The 20,484-nt window shown below is 37.7% G+C and overlaps 4 protein-coding genes across 4 annotated transcripts; 2 read left to right on the top strand and 2 right to left on the bottom strand.

Annotated features, from left to right (window-relative positions):
* Positions 1 to 880: 880 nt before the first annotated feature.
* On the top strand, positions 881 to 5,736 carry LOC111779360 (probable serine incorporator). Its single transcript, XM_023659514.1, has 7 exons — positions 881 to 986; positions 1,296 to 1,516; positions 2,501 to 2,740; positions 2,833 to 2,944; positions 3,464 to 3,638; positions 4,459 to 4,699; positions 5,225 to 5,736. The coding sequence occupies exons 2-7, from the start codon at positions 1,333 to 1,335 to the stop codon at positions 5,506 to 5,508; spliced, it is 1,236 nt and encodes a 411-aa protein (XP_023515282.1). The 5' UTR covers positions 881 to 986; positions 1,296 to 1,332; the 3' UTR covers positions 5,509 to 5,736.
* An 833-nt stretch (positions 5,737 to 6,569) lies between these two features.
* LOC111779012 (26S proteasome regulatory subunit 7) lies at positions 6,570 to 10,384 on the top strand. Its single transcript, XM_023659041.1, has 10 exons — positions 6,570 to 6,757; positions 7,312 to 7,393; positions 7,498 to 7,589; positions 7,665 to 7,742; positions 7,969 to 8,030; positions 8,410 to 8,554; positions 8,686 to 8,904; positions 9,007 to 9,188; positions 9,389 to 9,564; positions 9,961 to 10,384. Exons 1-10 carry the CDS (start codon positions 6,671 to 6,673, stop codon positions 10,116 to 10,118), a joined length of 1,281 nt encoding a protein of 426 aa, XP_023514809.1. The 5' UTR covers positions 6,570 to 6,670; the 3' UTR covers positions 10,119 to 10,384.
* Positions 10,385 to 11,462: 1,078 nt separating this feature from the next.
* On the bottom strand, positions 11,463 to 14,304 carry LOC111779020 (pre-mRNA-splicing factor ISY1 homolog). Its single transcript, XM_023659049.1, has 2 exons — positions 14,125 to 14,304; positions 11,463 to 12,626 (listed from the first exon to the last, which is right to left on the bottom strand). Exon 2 carries the CDS (start codon positions 12,605 to 12,607, stop codon positions 11,696 to 11,698), a length of 912 nt encoding a protein of 303 aa, XP_023514817.1. The 5' UTR covers positions 12,608 to 12,626; positions 14,125 to 14,304; the 3' UTR covers positions 11,463 to 11,695.
* Positions 14,305 to 17,474: 3,170 nt separating this feature from the next.
* Positions 17,475 to 19,413, bottom strand: LOC111778307 (shikimate O-hydroxycinnamoyltransferase-like). Its single transcript, XM_023658043.1, has 2 exons — positions 18,902 to 19,413; positions 17,475 to 18,655 (listed from the first exon to the last, which is right to left on the bottom strand). The coding sequence occupies exons 1-2, from the start codon at positions 19,307 to 19,309 to the stop codon at positions 17,771 to 17,773; spliced, it is 1,293 nt and encodes a 430-aa protein (XP_023513811.1). The 5' UTR covers positions 19,310 to 19,413; the 3' UTR covers positions 17,475 to 17,770.
* Between the last annotated feature and the right edge of the window lie 1,071 nt (positions 19,414 to 20,484).

The following is a 20,484-nucleotide window of genomic DNA, read 5'->3' as shown; positions in this document are numbered from 1 at the left end:
TATATAAAAAGGTAATTTGTAACATTCCCATAATTATTCATTATCCAAAAGTCATGCACATAATTAATTATGAACTAAATAGCTTATATCTATTCATACATATCCTTATACGTGTATCTATCAGTGACCCTTTAACACATGTATCTATTCATACCCTTCCACAAGAATATACCTATAAATTGGTATCGAGTCGAGTACAGATACCTCTTAGCTCTCGAACAAGATCTTGTTCAGAGTGTGAATTCAACTTGTTATATTTGAATTCGAGCTCAAAATTTAATATCAAAATCAGTTGATTGATGTTCTTGTCTCGAAGACATTAGTTAGTTTTATAGATGCGAAATCATATGTTTAGTGGTTAAACCTCATCAAATCATTAGTTTAGTCATTAATGTTCCACGTTAATACCTTAATCTAGCTCATCTAGATCAGTATGAACTCATTTTATAAATATAGTGCTCGGCCATACACACAAGGATAACTAAATTAGCTAGATTTTAGATAGAGGTGTAGTACAAGCTAAGGGTTCGGTAAGCATATTCTTCTTCCTTGTGTACACGAGTTAAAGTTCCTAGGTGTTTTTTTTTAACGATTAGTACGAGCTAGCTTGACTTTCCCTAGGCATCGGGTTCCATGCAGATGCTTCACCTTTGTCTGATTTATGTAAGATAAGTTCCAATATCTTTCTAGTTGATCTCTCGATAATTATTTGTTTTTAGGTTTAATGTTTAAAATTTGGAGTTTAAAAAAATAATTAACAGAGATTTCAATTTTTTTTTTAATTTCAAATATTTACTTTTTATGTGTTCTTTAGAATTCAAAAGTTTTTTTNATATTTGTTTTTAGAAAATGTTTATAAATTACTTTTACTTCTATTTATCTGTATATATAAACCGGATTTGGTTTCGAATCTTGATCTCTCATACGATTGTTCGGGTGGGTTGCTTGGTGATCATAAGAATTTTCTCCTCCTTATCTCTTCCGAGGTAATTCTGCGATTAGTTTCCTTATATCTGTTCTTCCGTGATTGCTTATTTCAGCAACGAAAACCCCTCTATGTTCTAATGTCACTGCAAAATTGAATAAGATGTTGTTGATTTTGGTTTACTGATAACGTTGGTCAGAGGATTTATTGGATTGCTCTGTTTTCTGTATTCTTGATTTAATATGATTAGGTTTATCGTTTTCTGGAGCTTAATGTTGTTCGGTTATGGAGAATCGGGCTTATTTGAATGCTGAGAGTTATTACGATTTCATTTTCCAATGACTTCGGTCTGGCTCCTTGGCATTGGCAGATAAGCTTGTAATCTGGTGGCTGCGTAAGGAAAGAAGATGTGGGCGGCTTCTTGCCTCGCGTCGTGCTGTGCGGCTTGCGCTTGCGATGCCTGCCGCACGGTTGTTTCCAGTATTAGCCGAAGGTCTGCAAGGATTGCATACTGTGCCCTCTTTGCACTCTCTCTGATTGTTTCTTGGATTCTTAGAGAAGTTGCTGCTCCTCTTATGGAGAAGATCCCTTGTGAGTCATGACTTTTCCCTTTCTTAAATGTCTACGGATTTGTAGTTGTAGTAGTACAAGCCATTGCAGATGATTGCGTTATGTATTTCGCTCTTGCTCGTAGCGCCATCATATCTCGTGCTCGCTTTGATGAATCTATATGGAATTCTTGAAAATTTTCCTTAGAATAAGACAATATCTTATAACTCCTCAGAAGGAATGTGTGTCACAGCGAGGGTGTGTGTTACAATACGAGTGTTTTGGGTGTCTTCCTTTTAAATGAGTTTTTCAATGAATTATTAGACAGTAGAGGTGTGCCGGTATTACGCCCCAACCCATGTGTTAGAGGTTAGATTATGCACTTGCTATCTAGAGCAGGCTCGATGTCCGATGAGAAACTAGATGGATGGATATTCGGGATGTCCCGATGAGATGATTGACACATGGGCTCGTTCCCAACAGATGTGTCCGAGCACGATGCATGAGTCGTGTTGTTGGGAATCGAGATGACAATGAGATGCGACATTGCTTACAAGAGACCTTGGCCTGGAGTAGAGGAAAGGTCGAGCTAGATGACTTGACCTAATGTAGAGGTAAGTCGACTAGAATTGTAGACAATTGAACATGCACACACGAGCGGCATGTGTGACCAAACAAGCTTGGATTCCACACAAATTGTGTTTGGTTGGCGAAGGAAAATCTCGCACACATGGGCCCGTTCCCAACAGATGTGTCCAAGCACGATGCATGGCTCATTAGGAAATTGGCTCTGTGATTGGTTGTAATCATCCTTCCCTATTTAGCACTTTTTCTGTTACTTCTTCTAATCCTCAAACTTGCTGTTTGTTCTTTAACTGCTCTAAGGGGTACTTACTACTCAGAATCATTATCAGATGATAATGAAATATTGTCAACTTTAAAAGCTGTCTCCAAAGCAACCACATTGCTGATTTGACTGATACTTTCAAGTATTATGACAGATTTTTATTGTATGTCTTTTTTCAGGGATCAACACTTTCCATGAGACACCTAGCAGGGATTGGTTTCAAACTGATGCAGTCCTGCGGGTTAGCTTGGGAAATTTTCTCTTCTTCACCATTCTATCTGTGATGATGATTGGTGTAAAAAGTCAAAGGGATCTCCGTGATAATATTCACCATGGTGGATGGATGGTGAAAGTCATTTGTTGGTTCCTTCTGGTGGTACTAATGTTTTTCATTCCCAATGAAATTATTACCTTTTACGGTAAGAAGACTTCCAGTTTGTGATGGTTTAATTTGAGATCCTTTCCCTTATTTCTTTCTTTAAAATGGCATTACTATATTCTGCATTTGCAGAGTCTATGTCAAAATTTGGTTCAGGATTGTTTCTTCTCGTTCAAGTTGTTCTTTTGCTGGATTTTGTTCATAGATGGAATGAAACCTGGGTCGGATATGATGAGCAGTTTTGGTTCGTAGAATTATAGTTTCTTCTTGTGTCTTTTTATTGTAATAGCCCAAGCCCACCGCTAGCAGATATTGTCCTCTTTGGATTTTCTCTTTCAGGCTTCCTCTTAAGGGTTTTAAAACGCATTTGCTAGGGAGAGGTTTCCACACCCTTATAAAGAATGTTTCGTTCTCCTCTCCAACTGATGTGAGGTATCACAATTCACCCCCTTTGGGGCCAGCGTCCTCGCTGGTACTCATTTCTATCTCCAATCGATGTGGGATCTCACAATTCACCCTCATTCGAGGTCTAGCATCCTCGTTGACACACCGCATGGTATCCACCCCCTTCAAGGCCCAGCATCCTCGCTGGCACACCATCTGGTGTTTGGCTCCTAGCAGACACGTTTTAAAAACTTGAGTGGAAGTTCGAAAGGGAAAACTCAAATAGGACAATATCTGCTTGTGGTAGGTTTGGACTCTTACACTTACTCTCTCTTTTTGGGTTTGTAACTAATGTTCGAGTTTCCCCTCTTCTTATTAGGTACATTGCCTTATTTGTTGTTTCACTTTTCTGTTATGTGGCGACATTTGTCTCGTCTGGGTTCCTCTTCCATTGGTTCACACCATCAGGACATGATTGTGGGCTCAACACCTTCTTTATTGTCACGACCCTAATTTTTGCGTTTGTTTTTACTGTTGTTGCACTACACCCTTCAGTAAGTTTTTCCCTCTTTCTTCTTTCATCAATCAAACTGTATCTTTTAGATGGCAAGTCATGATTGTGCATGTCTATATATATTTCCTGCCTCTCCCTCTCGTCTATCTTTCTGTCCTACAAATTAGAAATAATTTCTTCAAATTTTGCCTCCATTGATAATAGATTTGGCTAATGTCCAAGTTGTTGTACTGGGACGGCTGAGGAGAGGTTTTCACACTCTTATAAAAGATGCTTTGCTCCCCTCTCCAACCAATGTGGGATCTCACAATCCACCCTCCTTCAGGGCCCAACATCCTCGCTGACACTCGTTCCCCTCTCCAATCGATGTGGGATCTCACAATCCACTCCCTTTCGGGGCCCAACATCCTCACTGCCCCACCGCTCGATGTTCACCCCTTTTTAGGGCTCAGCGTCCTCGCTGGCACACCACCCGGTATCTGGCTTTGATACCATTGTAATAGCCCAAACCCACCACTAGCAGATATTGTTCTCTTTGAGCTTCCCCCCAAGGTTTTTAAAACGCGCCTACTAGAGAGAGGTCTCCACACATTTATAAAAAATGCTCCATTCCACTCTCCAACTGATGTAGGATCTCAAAATCCACACCTTTCGAGACCCAACGTCTTTGCTGGCACTCATTCCCCTTACCAATCGATGCAGGATCTCACACTTAATTTAGAAATTTACGCCTCTGGTGGTGTCTTTTTACTGTTATGGTATTATCTTGAATTATGACTTTCCCGTGGATATCTTTTCAAATACAGAGTGCCTACATTTTCCTCTTGTCTCTTATGACTTCCAACATGATGAAAAAACAGGTCAGTGGCAGTGTTTTACCTGCATCGGTCATCTCGCTATACTGCATGTATCTCTGTTACAGTGGACTTGCTAGTGAACCAAGAGACTATGAATGTAATGGTCTCTACAAGCATTCCAAGGCTGTTTCTACTGCCACTCTTGCCTTAGGTCTTCTCACAACTGTTCTATCGGTTGTCTATTCTGCTGTTCGTGCTGGTTCTTCTACAACCTTGCTTTCCCCTCCAAGTTCACCTCGTGCAGGTAAGAGTCAGCTATTTTATTTTATTTGATTTTTTATTATTTGGATTTTTACAGTTCTTCTGAAACTCACAAGGTTATGCAAATGGTTAATGTTGCACATGTTGATTTTAATTGCCTGTCGAGGTAAGAGTTTCAAATCTCTGCCTTGCCTCCTGGTCAAGAATATAATTTCTTAATTAGTTGAGCTAAGCTCAAATAGCCCGTTTTTGTATCCGTCAAGCCCACCACAAGCAGATATTGTCCTCTTTGGGCTTTCCCTTTCGGGCTTCCTCCCAAGGTTTTTAAACACGTCTTGGTAGGGAGAGGTTTTCACACTTTTATAAAGAATGTTTCGGGGTCCAGCATCCTCGCCGGCACACCTCTCAGTTTTAAAAACCTTGAGAGAAAGCCCGAAAGGGAAAGTTCAAAGAGGACCGGTTACACGTTTCCTTCAATCTTTATGACGTTTGTAACCCTTCTGAAATATCCTCTCATGTATGATAAGGTTATTGGGTATGACATTCTTGTTTCTGTATCGAATGGCAGAAGAGCCATTGCTTCCTCTGGAGAATTCGGCTGAGCATGAGGAAAAAGAGAAGGCAAAGCCAGTTTCATATTCATATTCATTTTTCCACATCATCTTCTGTCTTGCTAGTATGTACTCAGCAATGCTCCTGACTGGATGGACCTCCTCCGTTGGCGAAGGCGAAAGGTTGGTCGGCGTCGGGTGGGCATCGGTGTGGGTTCGTGTTGTGACCGGCTGGGCTACTGCAGCATTATTCATCTGGTCTTTGATTGCTCCTCTTCTGTTCCCAGACTGGGAATTTTGAGCACAATATTTGATGATGTTAATGGTGTCTAAACTCTAAGTAAGTCTTACTGCATGCACGTAGGCCGTGAACGAAAATGTCTAGTGTATATGGGGATCACTGTGTTCACTTGCATATGAGCTTATAACAAAGTTGTAATAATATAAACTAAAGTCATAAACTCAGTCCAAACAGTTGCTGTTTGGATGCAATAAAACAGTTTCTGTTTGGATGAAACTATTGCTCTAATTCGCTTGCTTCTACTTCTTTTATGGATTACGCAGCAGGTGAAATCATATATCTACGTAAATCATAAATCATCATTTAAGCCCGAAGGAAGGTCAGTGAATAGAGTCAACGGTTACATAGTTATACTAGTTTTTGTTTTCATTTTCTCTCCTGTAAACGAACATCTGATTTTGATTCTTTCATTAGGTAAAGATTTAGATTCAGGAGAAGAGGATGTTGTTGATCACTCAAGTAAGGTTACGTTTGGATTAAGTTTGAAAAGGATAAGTTTGGGTTAATAATTAATAATCAAAATAATTTGGTTGGGTCAAGTTAGGACATTTTTGAGACTTAACCATATTATTGAAAGATTTTTCTATGGAACAATTCTTAATAAATAATAAACCTAACCAAACTATAATGTTTTTGAATTGAATTAGGTTGGTTTTGATGGTTCGGTTATTTATTAAAAAAGTTTGTTCTTTAGAGGTCAACTGAGTTGCTCAAACAATCTCAATCAACCTCTCTCACGGTAGAAGAACTGATAATGACTATTTATACCTCTCACGGTAGAAGTAAGAAAACTTCTCGTTGAGTTACGTACTTAAGTAAAAACGAAAGAAATAATATTTTCCACCAAGACATTCACCCCTATACGAGGTTGAGTTTTTTGAACACGAGTACTAAAATGACGTGCTACTTAATTCTACCTTTATCCAAAATTATAAGACTTGTAATTTAACAAAATAATAAAATAAATAAAGGTGGCGTTCAATTGGGTCGGCCCAATCTGGAAACCCAATGAGCGGCCCATCTATTTCATATAAAATGTTCCTTTAGAAGCATCATGGCTCATTTCTAGCTTCCTTCTTCATCAGTTGTCTTTGTCCGCAAGAAAATCACAACAGAGTTGCAGAATCCTACTCCGGAGTCCGAAGTCTAACCTTGCAATCTGATGGCGCCAGACCCTGAGGATGAGATCAAGGACGAGAAGAATCCTCGCCCTCTCGATGAGGACGATATAGCTCTTCTCAAGACCTATGTATGTTCATTTATCAAAGCTTCTTTGTTTTCTACTTTATAAACCCTAAATTGGTGCACTATTTTGCTATCCGTTTCCTGTTTTCTACCCCATTTATACGTTCGCATCTCATTGTCGGATTAGATCCGGCGACTTTACTAGAATCGCGTTGCTTATGATGTGCGCTCCTAGTTCTGATAATTTGTCAGTTTTAGTGTCTGTATTCCTTCACCTGGAAGAATTTTAAATGTGAAGTAAGTTCACATTTGGTCCCCGAGTTGAAATGTCTGGATAATCTGTGAATCAGAGGGCTGCCATCTGTAGGCAGTACGATAATTTATGCACTATTGAACATCTCAGCTAATTCTTCAGGGGAGTTTTTTCATACAATTAGGGTCTCTGAATCTCGATTTTCTTCTTATCCAAGAACCTATGTCCAGTGAGTTTTATGTCAAGGCTCATCTTTTAGACAGTGGAATGGCATATTCTTATTTCTCAGTTTTTCGTCTATCGAAATGAGTAGTTTTGGTGTATCCTCAGTTTTGCTCTTGTAACACCACCATCCTCTTTTGCAGGGTTTGGGACCTTATTCAACCTATATCAAGAAGGTAGAGAAAGAAATCAAGGATATGGCAAAGAAGGTCAATGATTTATGTGGTATGTATGCTTCCCGTTCTGTATTAGAAACCAGCCCATATATTTTGCTATGTGAATAATCAGTTTATCCCTGAAATTAAATATCTGGATGGATTGCATCACAGGCATTAAGGAGTCCGACACCGGTTTAGCAGCTCCCAGCCAGTGGGATCTTGTATCCGATAAGCAAATGATGCAGGAAGAGCAGCCTCTTCAGGTGTGATTTCAATGACGTTTGGATACACTTCTTTGTGGTTTTTAGTTTCTGATGCAGCAATATGTTGTCAATCAGGTGGCAAGATGCACAAAGATCATCAATCCAAATTCTGAAGATGCCAAATATGTTATTAATGTGAAGCAAATTGCCAAGGTTAGTTATTAGTTTCGTGTCGTATAATGCATGCACTCAAAGTCAGTCAAGGCATTCGTTTTAAGTGTGGTTGTGGAGGAAAGGGAAAAGGAGGGACTTATTTACAGTCTTACTTTATGTTTATGTCATTATTTCGTTGATAGTTTAGACTTTAAGAGTTTATTATCCACATTTTTTCCATCAAACCTGCAGTGGTTCTCTAACTTCTTTTACTTTTGTTATGTAGTTTGTAGTTGGACTTGGTGACAAAGTTTCTCCAACAGACATAGAAGAAGGCATGCGTGTTGGGTAGGTTTTGGATGTTCTACAAGTTGTTCTCAGCATCTTGTATTGGTATAATCTGACAGTGTTCAATTCTTTACCATGCTGTCTGTCTTGTACTTAAATTTCAACTATATGATAATAAGCTCAGAATGCTATTTACCTCAAGACAGTAGTTTATTTCATATGTGCATGGTTATGATGTATCATGTTTATGTTGCTTGATTTAGGAATAAACACCATCATTCTTCACTTTTGTATGTTACACAATGCTCTTTGGGAATGATAGAATAAGTGATGCATCTGCCTTAAAAAAAATCTCTTGCTTTTGGTGGCATTTTCTTGTTTTTGTACATGCAAGTATGGCATTGGTCCTAAAACGCTGACATTTTTTCTATTCTTACAGTGTTGATAGAAATAAATATCAGATTCAAATTCCTTTGCCTCCCAAGATTGATCCAAGTGTGACCATGATGACGGTAGAAGAAAAACCTGATGTGACCTACAACGATGTTGGTGGATGTAAGGAGCAGATAGAAAAGATGCGAGAGGTGTGTAGAAATTTTTTATTTGCATTTGCCTTTGAGTAGTTACAGATTTGCCCGATTATTTCCATTTTTATAACTCTTAGAAACTCAAGTTTTTGTGTTATTTTTTTAAAAAATAAATCTGTTACCTGTAGGTTGTTGAGTTACCTATGCTTCATCCTGAGAAATTTGTAAAGCTTGGAATCGATCCTCCAAAAGGAGTTCTTTGCTATGGTCCCCCTGGAACAGGCAAAACACTTCTAGCACGAGCTGTAGCTAACAGAACAGATGCCTGCTTTATTCGTGTTATTGGAAGTGAACTTGTTCAAAAATACGTTGGTGAGGGAGCTCGGATGGTCAGAGAACTATTCCAGGTTGGCTTTTACTTCATACTTCGTAGTTTTTCTTAGTTCATTTAATAAATCAACGGTGTTCATACTTCTGCATTATTACTTATATGTTGTTCTGTACCCTAGATGGCACGTTCCAAAAAGGCTTGCATAGTGTTTTTTGATGAAGTTGATGCCATCGGAGGTGCTCGTTTCGATGATGGTGTCGGTGGTGACAATGAGGTTCAGCGCACAATGCTTGAAATTGTGAATCAACTTGATGGCTTTGATGCACGTGGAAACATCAAAGTTCTGATGGCAACAAATAGGTAACTCATTTTACTAGTGGCCGATCGTGGACAGCAAAACTCTTTCATATTTCTTAGACACACTACTTGGGTTGTATCTGGATGTATCATCTGCTAGTCATTTTGGTTCTTCATTGCAAAACAAATGTGCAACATCATGATCCTAGTTTCGGAATTAGTGATATGAAAATGACATAAACTAATTTCCATCTCTCTTTCAGGCCTGATACACTTGATCCAGCTCTGTTACGACCTGGAAGGCTGGATCGGAAGGTCGAGTTTGGGCTTCCTGACTTGGAAAGTAGGACACAAATCTTTAAAATCCATACAAGAACCATGAATTGTGAGAGGGACATCCGGTTCGAACTCTTGGCTAGGCTTTGCCCGAATTCTACAGGTAAAGACTTGCAGCATTACCTTTTCTGTATAATGTTTCTTTACGGAGTCTTAAGGACCATGTTCGGATAAAAGATGGTATCTGAAGTACTAGAAATCACATGTCAATGTCCAATTATCCTAATTTCATAATAGGGCGGGGTCGAAATCTTAAGGGCAAATCTTAATCCTACCCTCCTCACTTCTCGGCTTCGCCAATTTTTGTTTCTCGTTCCGACATAAGGTGTCTCTATTTTGATCTTAGGTGTACATATTCTTCCCTCTAAGACATTTTTACACGTTTCCAGCACTACTCACGTAGGCTCCTGCCATTCAACCAGTTAATAAACCAAGAGGCCTTGCCTGTTGTACTGAAACAATTTATTTTTCTAAACACGGTATGTCTTCTCTCCTACAGGGGCGGATATCAGGAGTGTCTGCACAGAAGCTGGAATGTATGCGATTCGCGCTCGAAGGAAGACGGTGACAGAGAAGGACTTCCTTGATGCGGTGAACAAGGTGATCAAGGGATATCAAAAGTTCAGTGCAACTCCCAAGTATATGGTCTACAATTGAGGCTCTGAAGCTCCCCTTCATTCTTTCAGAGAAGAAAAGCATGGGGAGGTGTACCAAGTAATCAATCATCATTCATTTATCTTCTGTACAACTCTTATTGAACTGCATCGCCTTTTTTCTTCCCCATCCCATCATGTTTTGCAACAGAACCCATTCTCCCTTTGTTTGCATCATTGTGATTTTGGTATAACCTTTTATCTTTATCTTGCTTGATACATCATCCATCCTTCTTTGGGCTAAACCAAATATGAAGCTTTTGATTAGCACGCTACATTAGTTCATAAAGCATTCCAAGTTATTTAGTTGAGGATTGCTTTTGTCGTACGTTTCTTCTGGGCTGGAGCTGTTCAATTACAAATTGAGTCTTCAAATTTTTAAGTTCAGAATTTATTTATTTATTTTTGGGACAAAAATTAGTTTATTCCCTCTAACTTTTGTAAGTGCAAATATATAACTAAATTGAGTTGAGAGCTTAAATTGGTACAATTATTAGTTTAAGGTTTTTTTTTTTTTAAATTGATATAGCTCCCAAAGGTTAGACTATAAATTAATTTTCACTTAATTTTTGTACATCTAAAGGATTGTGTCTAATTGACCATTAAATGTTCGATTTTAATACCACATCTTTGAAAATTCAATGACCAATAAATTCCTATATGAAAATTAAATTAGGTGCCTAATAGTAATGTCATTTACTTTGACCTATTTAACACAGGTTTGAGTCTAAGAAATAAGTAAATTTCAAAAAAAAAATGATTTGATTCTTTGGCCCATTTGATAAAAAAAATAGAAAGTTTATAATTACTTATTAGAATAAAATTTAATTGAACCATTCATAAAATCCTACAAAATGTTGAAGCAAATAGGCTTATGATCCCATCCAACGTAAAAAAAAAAAAAAAAAATAGTATGAGAGATCGGGTGAAGGTTCTCTAGTGATTGGAACCATCTTCTTCTCTGTATCATCAGTAAAATATTTGTGTAAACTGTCCATTGAACTTGCAAATTAAATTTAAAAAGTTCCCCCCGTAATATACAACCTGATATGGTTCCTATGATCTCACTAGATGTTCATCAAGCTTTAAGTAAAAGGATGCAAGATCAAACCCAATCCTATCCTGATAGAATACCCCAGTGGAGCTTGGATTGGGGCAAGAGAGAAAGCTCTGCTTGAAAAAAGTTCCTAAACTTGAAGAAACAGAATGGAATTACAAAGAACCTTATCCAATAATGAGCATTCTCTGAGTACATGGATTTGGAAAATTCTAGCAACCTAATATCAAAGGTTTTTCATCACACATCGACATCGATTGCACTATTCAGAAATGTTCACAGCAAAAGCAAACAACAAACAAACATTATAACAGTAATTCATCATATACCTCGATCTTTGTTGTTGCTCTGGTTGGATACAATATATGATTTGTCAGTCTGACCACATAAGCAAGAAATCAGTTGCATAAATCAAATTCATTTTCAGTGATGCATTGCATGGGCATAGAAAATTCAAGTATGAAAAACAATAACCAAATCTACCACAATTTTAAGCACTAACTACAAACGTACTGTTGTTTAGTCTACCGCTGTATATTGAGCATGGTCTTGGCTTCACTCTGTTCCTCCAACAGCATGTCACTAGCGTACTTACTCAACAGTTCCATCTTCTTCTTCTCCAAAACCATCTTTTCAATCTCCTTTTCATCAGGTAATGGCACATGCACCACAAACTCCCTCTCCTTGTCCAAATTCTCCTTCATTTCTCTCTCTCTCCTCCTCTCTTCTTCCACAACTTCCTCCTCCTCTTCAAACAGCACCTCCTTCGCTGCAACGTTCACCACGCTAGCTACCTCCCCACTCTTTACTGCCCTCTTCGCTTCTTTCCTTATCTCTTCCATTCTTTGCCACTCTTCAACTGCCTCGGCTCTAATGCGCTCCTCACTTGGACCTTCCACTCTTTCCAAAACCCCATCCTCATCGTCCCTGTAGCCATAGTAGCTTGCATCAATCCTCTTGTATATATCATAGCGAGTCCTACGCTTTCTCAGCTCAGGAGGCTTCTCAAACAACTCCCTCACACCTGGTAACTTCTTAGCAGCACCAAAATACCGATACCCAGGACCACGACCACTGGGGTTTGGTACATCAACTATATTCCCCTCCAAATCAGTCATTTTGGCCGAGTATTTGGTATAATTAGGGCCACCTAACTCAACTATACGACGTTCCCAATGTGACTTCTCTCTAATAAGCTTGTTAATTTCATCATTGAGATCTCGCAAACGGTGCTCACCAAGGCCTTCATTTTGGATCTCTGCAACCTTACGACCAATTTCACGCATAATTTGTTGACGCCATTTGTCAGCTTCTGCAAGGTCACGACACTCGGAGGCAAGGTAAGGCCGGCGTTCCTTGGGTTTCTTCTTCTCCTCAGCTTTTAAGGCTATGAAACGATTAAGCATCGACTGGGCCTTCTCCTCATTTCGAGCCATCTTATCCTACCCTGAAAATCTGCACCATATATTAGGAGAAATTGAGCTTTGTTTGATAAAAATTGAACTACCTTTTGTAAATTCGACTAGGGAACCAAGTTCCAGTGCACCCTCATTTATCCCAATTTAAAGAAAGTACCAAAGTTCACAAGCTTTGGCTTCGCTCTAATGAAAAACAGTGAATATATCAATCCATCCAAGACCTAGATAAGGATACGAACGAAGGAAAAAATACCCACACTTCAACAATAACTAGAAACTGGATAATAAAGGGGAATCCAACCAATCTATAATTCTTTATAAGTACGAAAACATAGATACAAGACGGAATTCTTATATAATTGTATAAAAACAGAAGCAATCATCTGTAGCAAGAAGAACCAGTGTGCCTAAGTCAGTTTTTGAAGGAAAAGAGCAATTTAGAATTTCACCAAAAAACATAAAAACAAACAACTCACCCATTTACTATATGGAAATCAGTTGTTAAACCAATCAAAAAAGAGGAGCAAAACATAAAACCAGTCACCATGCACTTGTTTCAGTTCATTCAACCAACATTTGTTCCATTTCCTTGACAACCCCCAAATATATTTGTTATCTATGACCTGATAACAGATCTGTTCATTGCGAGACTAAAACTAGCATACAACTTGGAATTTATCTAAAATTCATAGAGGCTCTTATGGGAAAAACATTTCAAAAGTAATCCATTCAATGATCAATCAATAAATAATGAAAAAGTAAATCCGTATGACTATGTTGGCAAAACAGCCGTATCTGAATCATCACAACCAGTTTGCTCACTTACAGCTTCATGTCAACTACACGCATCCTCTAAGTTCTAGGGCAACTGAATCGACGACCAAATGACAAACTACAAATAGTCTACAAGTGAATCGCCGCAGTTCTCAACTGAGAAATATTCGACAGACGAAAAACTATAAATCACAAAAAATTTATACAGCGTCATTTCCAACTGACCATCTAGCTTTCAATGAAACATCTTACCCATATGTATGTATGCACACATGAAACCACTGACCAAATGCCATACTATTAATCCAAGTAAATCAATATTTAACGAGTTAATTTGACGATGGAATAACAAACAGACAAGAAATTCGGCCTTAAATCTTCAAAAACAAGAGCATCAAGCAGAAAATAAATACCAAAAATTTTCTATTATCCGAGCATAACAACGTCATAACATCTGCACAACCACAATAACTACATGAAACTATATCTGATACCAAAGCTATAAAGTAGGCACACAACAGATACCGAGAGAAAAAGACAGAAGTAGAATCCTTGCGGAGAGAGGTGAGGGAAAGAGAATGGAGACCAATAGACGAAGAAAGAAGACAGTAACGTTGAAGAAGATGGAGATTGAGACAAAGGATCAAGATATGGCCGCTAGGGTTTAACTACCAGGCATCTATGGTTTTCGATTCGAAATCTGAAGGGAAATTTCAATGAAGAGGAATAACAAAAATCAGATAAAGCTCAGGAAAACCTACCTGATCCTGAAGAATTCGGGCGTCAAACAATTTTCCGATCAAAATTTCGCCGCCAAGTAGCACCTGAAGAAACACTGATTCCGTCTGTGAAAGATATTTTCTATTGCATCAAATAATGGAGCGCAAAAGCCCTCCCTCTCGATCGCGAAAAGTTTAACAAATTATGTATTAATTTTCTTCCAAAAACTTTCAATTTTAATTCTAAGATTAATTAAATATTTCAATTTTTACTTTTCTTTTTTATTTCTTCAAGAAAAAAAAAATAGTTTATTAATGGATTCGCCTAAAATTAGATTAGGTTAAGTTAAAGTAACACGGATTCTTTGTTATTTTTTAAATGCATTTCAACTTATAATATAATTGTCAAATATTTATTTAATTTTATAATTATTTATTCTAAATAATTTTTAAATATTTGAAGAGTAACCTTTCAAAATATATATTAAAATTTAATTACAAGTCTAAATTAAATATTCAAAATTAAATAAATAAATATTTTATCAACTAACATCCTATTACCATTCAAAACAAAAAAAAAAGTACTCATCCAATCAGATTTAAAAATATATTTCAACCTTAATTTTTATCAATTTATTTACTAATCTTAACAACGAGGGTAAATAAATAAATTGAGCTTATTAATTTCAATAATATTTAATTATGCCTAAATTATAAATGTCATTAAATTTATTTTTCTAAAATAAGTTAACTTTCGAAACAATCAGGTGAGTCTATTAATACAATTGCCTCGAATATAATAAAAAAAATATTATATTTAAAATAAATTCAACCATGTTTTCACTAATACACAAGTTATTATATAATAAAGTTTTGAACATTTTAGATACGAAATTAGATAGTTATTTTTATGGTACAATTTGACTGGGATATGTGTTGGGTTTTATGTCCTAAAACTCATAGTTTGTAAACAAAAACATATTCTATTTTCAATAAAGTTATTATTGTTATTTATTCAGTAAAGATTGTTATTGAATAAAGTGAACTTTACTGATCATTAATCTAAATCCAATAAACTAATAACACTTTGGCTATAGTATGATTACTTGAACTATATGTAGAGACATAAGAGTGGATCAAGTAAGGATAAGGCTGAGTACCCTATTCTGAGGACACTATGGATGCGGCCCACTTTTGTATATGATATAAACAATGTGATCACTAAATTGTACATGTGGAGACATGTGAGTGGGGGCGTCCTATGCAATGAGTATTGCATAAGATCGGACCATGAAGAAAACCACTCTCACTTTATAATGTCGTTTACTGTTGAGACTGATTTTCTTTTCATTCGATAACCTAGGTAACTCGGTTTTAATCCTGATCTAACCACGAACTCCTATTTATTCAGAATTATCTTTAGATTTGCATGGGTGAGAGTGACTCTAGTTCGCCGACTCAATAGGCCCCCCATTTCAGGGGTAAGACTAGGTGAATGGCTGAGGACGTGGGGTGCAAGATGGAATTCACTCCTACCCACTTTTAGGGATAGAAGAGAGGTAGTTCCCTTAAGCACTGACTCCAGGTCTTGAACAAGGGGCCCCACCCTCTCATTGGCCTGAGAGGGATTCGGTTTACTGGTTGGACCACAAACCAATTGTTCATTAGAGGATCAGTGAGACATAAGGAACAAGAAGTAACTTTAGGGGTAAAACGGTAAATTGACCCAGCTCTAGTTACGAACAACCTGTGAAGGATCGACTTACTAATCATGGTTATATCAAATGGACAGAAATATATCTATAGTGAGGGGAGTGCAACTACTAGGCTATAGTGGAGTGTCCTAGTAGTTAACGAATGTTGGTTAACAAGGTTAATGAGTTTAACCGGTTAATCTTGGATCGTTGGAGCCCATGATCTATAGGTCCATTAGGTCCCTCTGCTAGCTCATATCGGACTAAACCATAGAACAGTGTGACGAGTGAGTTCGAAGTGTTCGAATTCAAATTAGGGAATATGCGTTACATATATACGATATATTTAACCGCAATTTTATTTTATTTACGAATTAAACGAAAAGAGAGAATCTGAGATATTTAAATAAGATTTAAATATCTTAATCAATTATGTGTCGGAATTGATTGGGATTGGCATTTGAATTAATATTAAATATTAATTAAATAGTTTAATTAATTATTTAATGTTACTTTAATTTGAAATTCATTATTCAAATTAATTGTTGAATTAAAATGAAGAAAGTCAAAATGTTGATTTCATTTAATGGAAAAATACAGGTGAGTGGAATTGTGAGGTGTCAAATTTTGGTTTAACCAAACTTGCCTGCTTGCCAAATAAACTCCACAAGTTTGAGTGGAACTTTAAACCCCAAGTGTAACTTTAACTGTCAAAATTTGGTTAACTCAAACATGCATGCTTGCCACATAATCCCAAACATTTGAGTGGAATTTTAAGTGTCAAAATTTGGTGAACTCAAATTTGCATGAACATGCAAACATGACTCTTTAAATAGAGTGATTATGGTACATGGAAGATATTCTTCTTCTTGGTGAAAAACCTTGAGAAAAAATCTCTCAAAAACACTCTTCATATATACAAAATTCCTCCCAAGTTTAGTCACTCATCGGATTCCACAATCCCGTTCTAAGGTCGGAAGATAGTGGAGAAGACACTAGTGGTGGTTCGAAACCGGTTCGTGAGGAAAAAAGAGTTTGAACTACAAAAGGTTAGTACCTAAACCAATTAAGTTTTAATACTTATGAATATGCTAGTTATTTACTATAATTGATATTCTAAAAGTGTCTTAGATCCAAATTGCTCCCGCATGTGTTATATTAACACCATCAATATGTTATTCGTCGTGATTTCTTAATTTTAACGTACTAATAAGGTAATATTTAAAAGTATAGAGAACACAATTACCTAACTAAAAAAATTATAACTTAAAAAACAAGATTGAAAGTATTATTCACGAGAAAGAATAATAAAATTATTTTAGATTTTGGTAAATAGCTCATTTTCTTGGTAAATAATTGAAGGAGATTAGAATGGTTATAAATAGATAGCTTATCTTTGGAAATTGATCATCATAATTTAAAGTTGAATTTAATGTCGGGATAAAACGTTAAATTTTGGGGTGAATAAGTTAGATATTAGGAGTAAAAGTGTTCGGTGACTTATTATATTTTTTAATTAAAAAACAAATTAAAATTATAGGACATTAAAAAAAAAAAAGCTAACCTTAATTTAGACAAGGATAATGTACATGATTTAAAATTTTAAATATGTGGTAATTTTTCAAAACATTATCCACTACTTTATGTGGCTAGAACCTGTACACATTTTTGTACGTAACAATGGCTGAATAAATCATTTGAAGGTAAGGCATTTAATAGTGGTCCCCTGTGCAGCCACGTATGATTAAAAAATGTGCATCTAAATTCCACATGAGCATTACGGTCCCCGTCCACTATTATTACGCTTGACCGGAAGGTCTCTACAATTAAAAATACTAGACAGCGGAAACGACGCCGTTTAAACTTGCACTGAAAAACACCCAAAATAACAGAGAAAAAGTACCCGAAAAAACCCCGCCTACCATTCTTTCAAACTTCTTCCGCCGTACCGGAAAAATCCACTGCCGTCTGTAACAGTCCTCCGGTTAACCTGCTCAGATATCAAAGAACAGCTTCTCAAACGCCTTCATATGTTGAGTCTGGAGAGAAATGGCCACCGATAAGCTGCCGTCGTCGGAAGCACTCGGGATTACAAACGACAATCCCTCGTACGCAATTCCGCCGGGGCCCATAAAAATCGGCCGGCCCCACCCGAAATCGGCGTCGTGAATCGGAAGCCGAACCCAGCTCGTGATCCCCAAATTCGGATTCCGGAAAGTATGAGCCCCACGAACCAACGCCGATAAGTCCGGCTGAACCTCGAGATAGTCCAAAGCTGATCTCAAATAATCGTTGTCCATCTGAATCAAAGCTTCGTGGATCTTGCCAGCGGCGAACCATGTCGGTTTCGACATCAGTTCCCCTGCGACGGCTACCGGCGTCGCCGTGAAGATGACGTTACCGAAGTAGCCGTTGGGAAGCGGCGGGCGTAACCGGGCACGGCCGTCGGTGGGAATGTAGAGCTTAGTGTCCTGATCTTCCGGCAGGTTACGTGCCTTGCACGTGCACCGCCAGACGTGGGCAGAGAGCATCTCGTAGGAGCTGTAGTTGGTAGTGTTGCCGTTTTCCTTGGATTTGGCTTTGAGTAGATTGAGCTGCTCGCGACTCAATTTGAAGGTGGAGACGGTGGTCCCTTCCGGGTCGGGTTGGACCGGGGTTTTCATGGGCGGAGCCGGTTGGTATTCGACATGTCGAAAAATTGGTTGAGGTGGATCCCGCGCTCGGAGAGGGCTCCGGTCGATGAATGGTGAGAGCTTGAGGTCGAGGCCACGCGACATGTCGGACCAAGTGTTGATGAAGTGGAGACCAGAGAAGCCATCGGCCAGGTGGTGTTGCATCCCGACGCCGAGCGAAACTCCTCCACATTTGAAGCGAGTCACCTGCACACAACGAAATCAATCCAATTGTTCTATAATGAGAATTAAGAGAGCGAGCCTCATATTGGTTAATTCAGAAAATAATCATAAATTTGTGAGTAAATAATATAACATAATAGAATAAAGTATAAAGAGAATACACAACAATAAATGTAAACAATCATTTCCATAATAAAAAGCAGGAAAAATAATGACGCTCAGAAAAGTAAAGCAACGACAAATAGAAACGAGGCACGGAATGTGTGGTACCTGTAACACCAACAACGGATACGATTCGATTCCGCCGGAATAATCGACGGCCGGAATAAGTTGTCGGAGCCGTAACGTCGGCGTGAAATCACCGAAATCATCGATAATCGCCGTCGTCTCAGCCTCGACAAGAAGCACACCTTCAGCGTTACAATCGATCTCGATTCGACCGTCCTCATCGCGCCGTAACCGTGCAGCCATTGGATAGAACGGCACCAGCGCCTTGCTTAGGCCATCCTTGAGAACCTGACTGTCGAAGAAATTGGAAGCACCGGTTGGTCGGTAGAAGTAGACGCTCGGCGTGTGGATACTCGGCACCACCAGATCGACGTTCGAGTTCCAGAGACTCCGGCGCGGTGTCTCCGCCGCTGGTCTCACCATCGTCGAATCCTTCACGGTGATAATCATCTTGATCGTTTTATCAGCTGATCGGCACTGAGAAACTGAAATCAACAACGACGAACGACGCCCTGAGACAGTACCAAAGGGAGTGAGCGTATAAATAAAGGAATCGGAAACCGACACGTGTCCTTTTTACACACAAGCGTTTTTTCCGTGGATAGAATATATAGACGGGAGTTTGGTAGCGACGACAACCTAACAGCACCCAGATTAAACGGTGCGTTTTCGCGTCCTGGCAGAGCCTTATTTTTTAAAATTACATTAATTAGAATATAATAAGTACGAGAGACCTACTATAATATTTCAACACTTTTTTAATTAATAGAAGGCTAGCTCTTTATAATATTTCAACACTTTTTTAATTAATAGAAGGCTAGCTCTTTTCCTTTTGGAGTCTTCAGGGCCTTGATACCATGTGAATTGCTTTAAGCTTCTTAAAAGGTCTCATACCAATGGAGATAATATTCCTCACTTATAAACTCATGATCTTCTACTAAATTAACCAATGTGGGACTCACTCCCAATAATTCTCAACACACTGTTGGATAATGAAAGTCCCACATCGGCTGATTTAGGGAATGATTATAGGTTTATAATAAAAGAATATTATCTCTATTGGTATAAGACGTTTTGGAAAAGTTCAAAGCAAAGTCATGAATTAAAATATCTAAATGTAGTACTCTAATAAATCTTAAATTTTATATATAATTTAAATATTGAAAATTTAATAGACAGGAACGACCAATTCGCAATCGGATGGCAATTGGTTTTACACGTGCCAAGTTGGATCCGTATTTAATAAATTTGGTGGCAATGTATTGCCTGAAAAGGAAATATCATAAAAGAAAAATAAAAACAATAATAATTTAATTGTAGTATTTCCTTTAATTTTAAGGTGAACTATTTATGAGCACCCGCTATATTCCCATAATAATTACGATAAATTTGTTTGAGGGAGAAACGACATAAATGAAATCGTAATCAAATAATATTTTTCTCTTTATGATTTGATTTGTAGTATATTTTATTTTATTCTCAAGATTTAGTTAGTTTATGTTTTTGTTATTTAGAGGTATTCGTTGTGTTTTGTATCTTATTTAAATATGGTGAGTATTGAACCTTCAATCTCAATTCTATTTTTTATTCTTAACTCTGTATTGTTTTTATAATAATATTTTCAA

This window comes from Cucurbita pepo, chromosome LG17 (genome assembly GCF_002806865.2).
Source record: "Cucurbita pepo subsp. pepo cultivar mu-cu-16 chromosome LG17, ASM280686v2, whole genome shotgun sequence".
NCBI lineage: Eukaryota > Viridiplantae > Streptophyta > Magnoliopsida > Cucurbitales > Cucurbitaceae > Cucurbita > Cucurbita pepo.
Note: the sequence above shows the minus strand (reverse complement) of the source record. Positions and strands in the feature narration are given on the sequence as shown.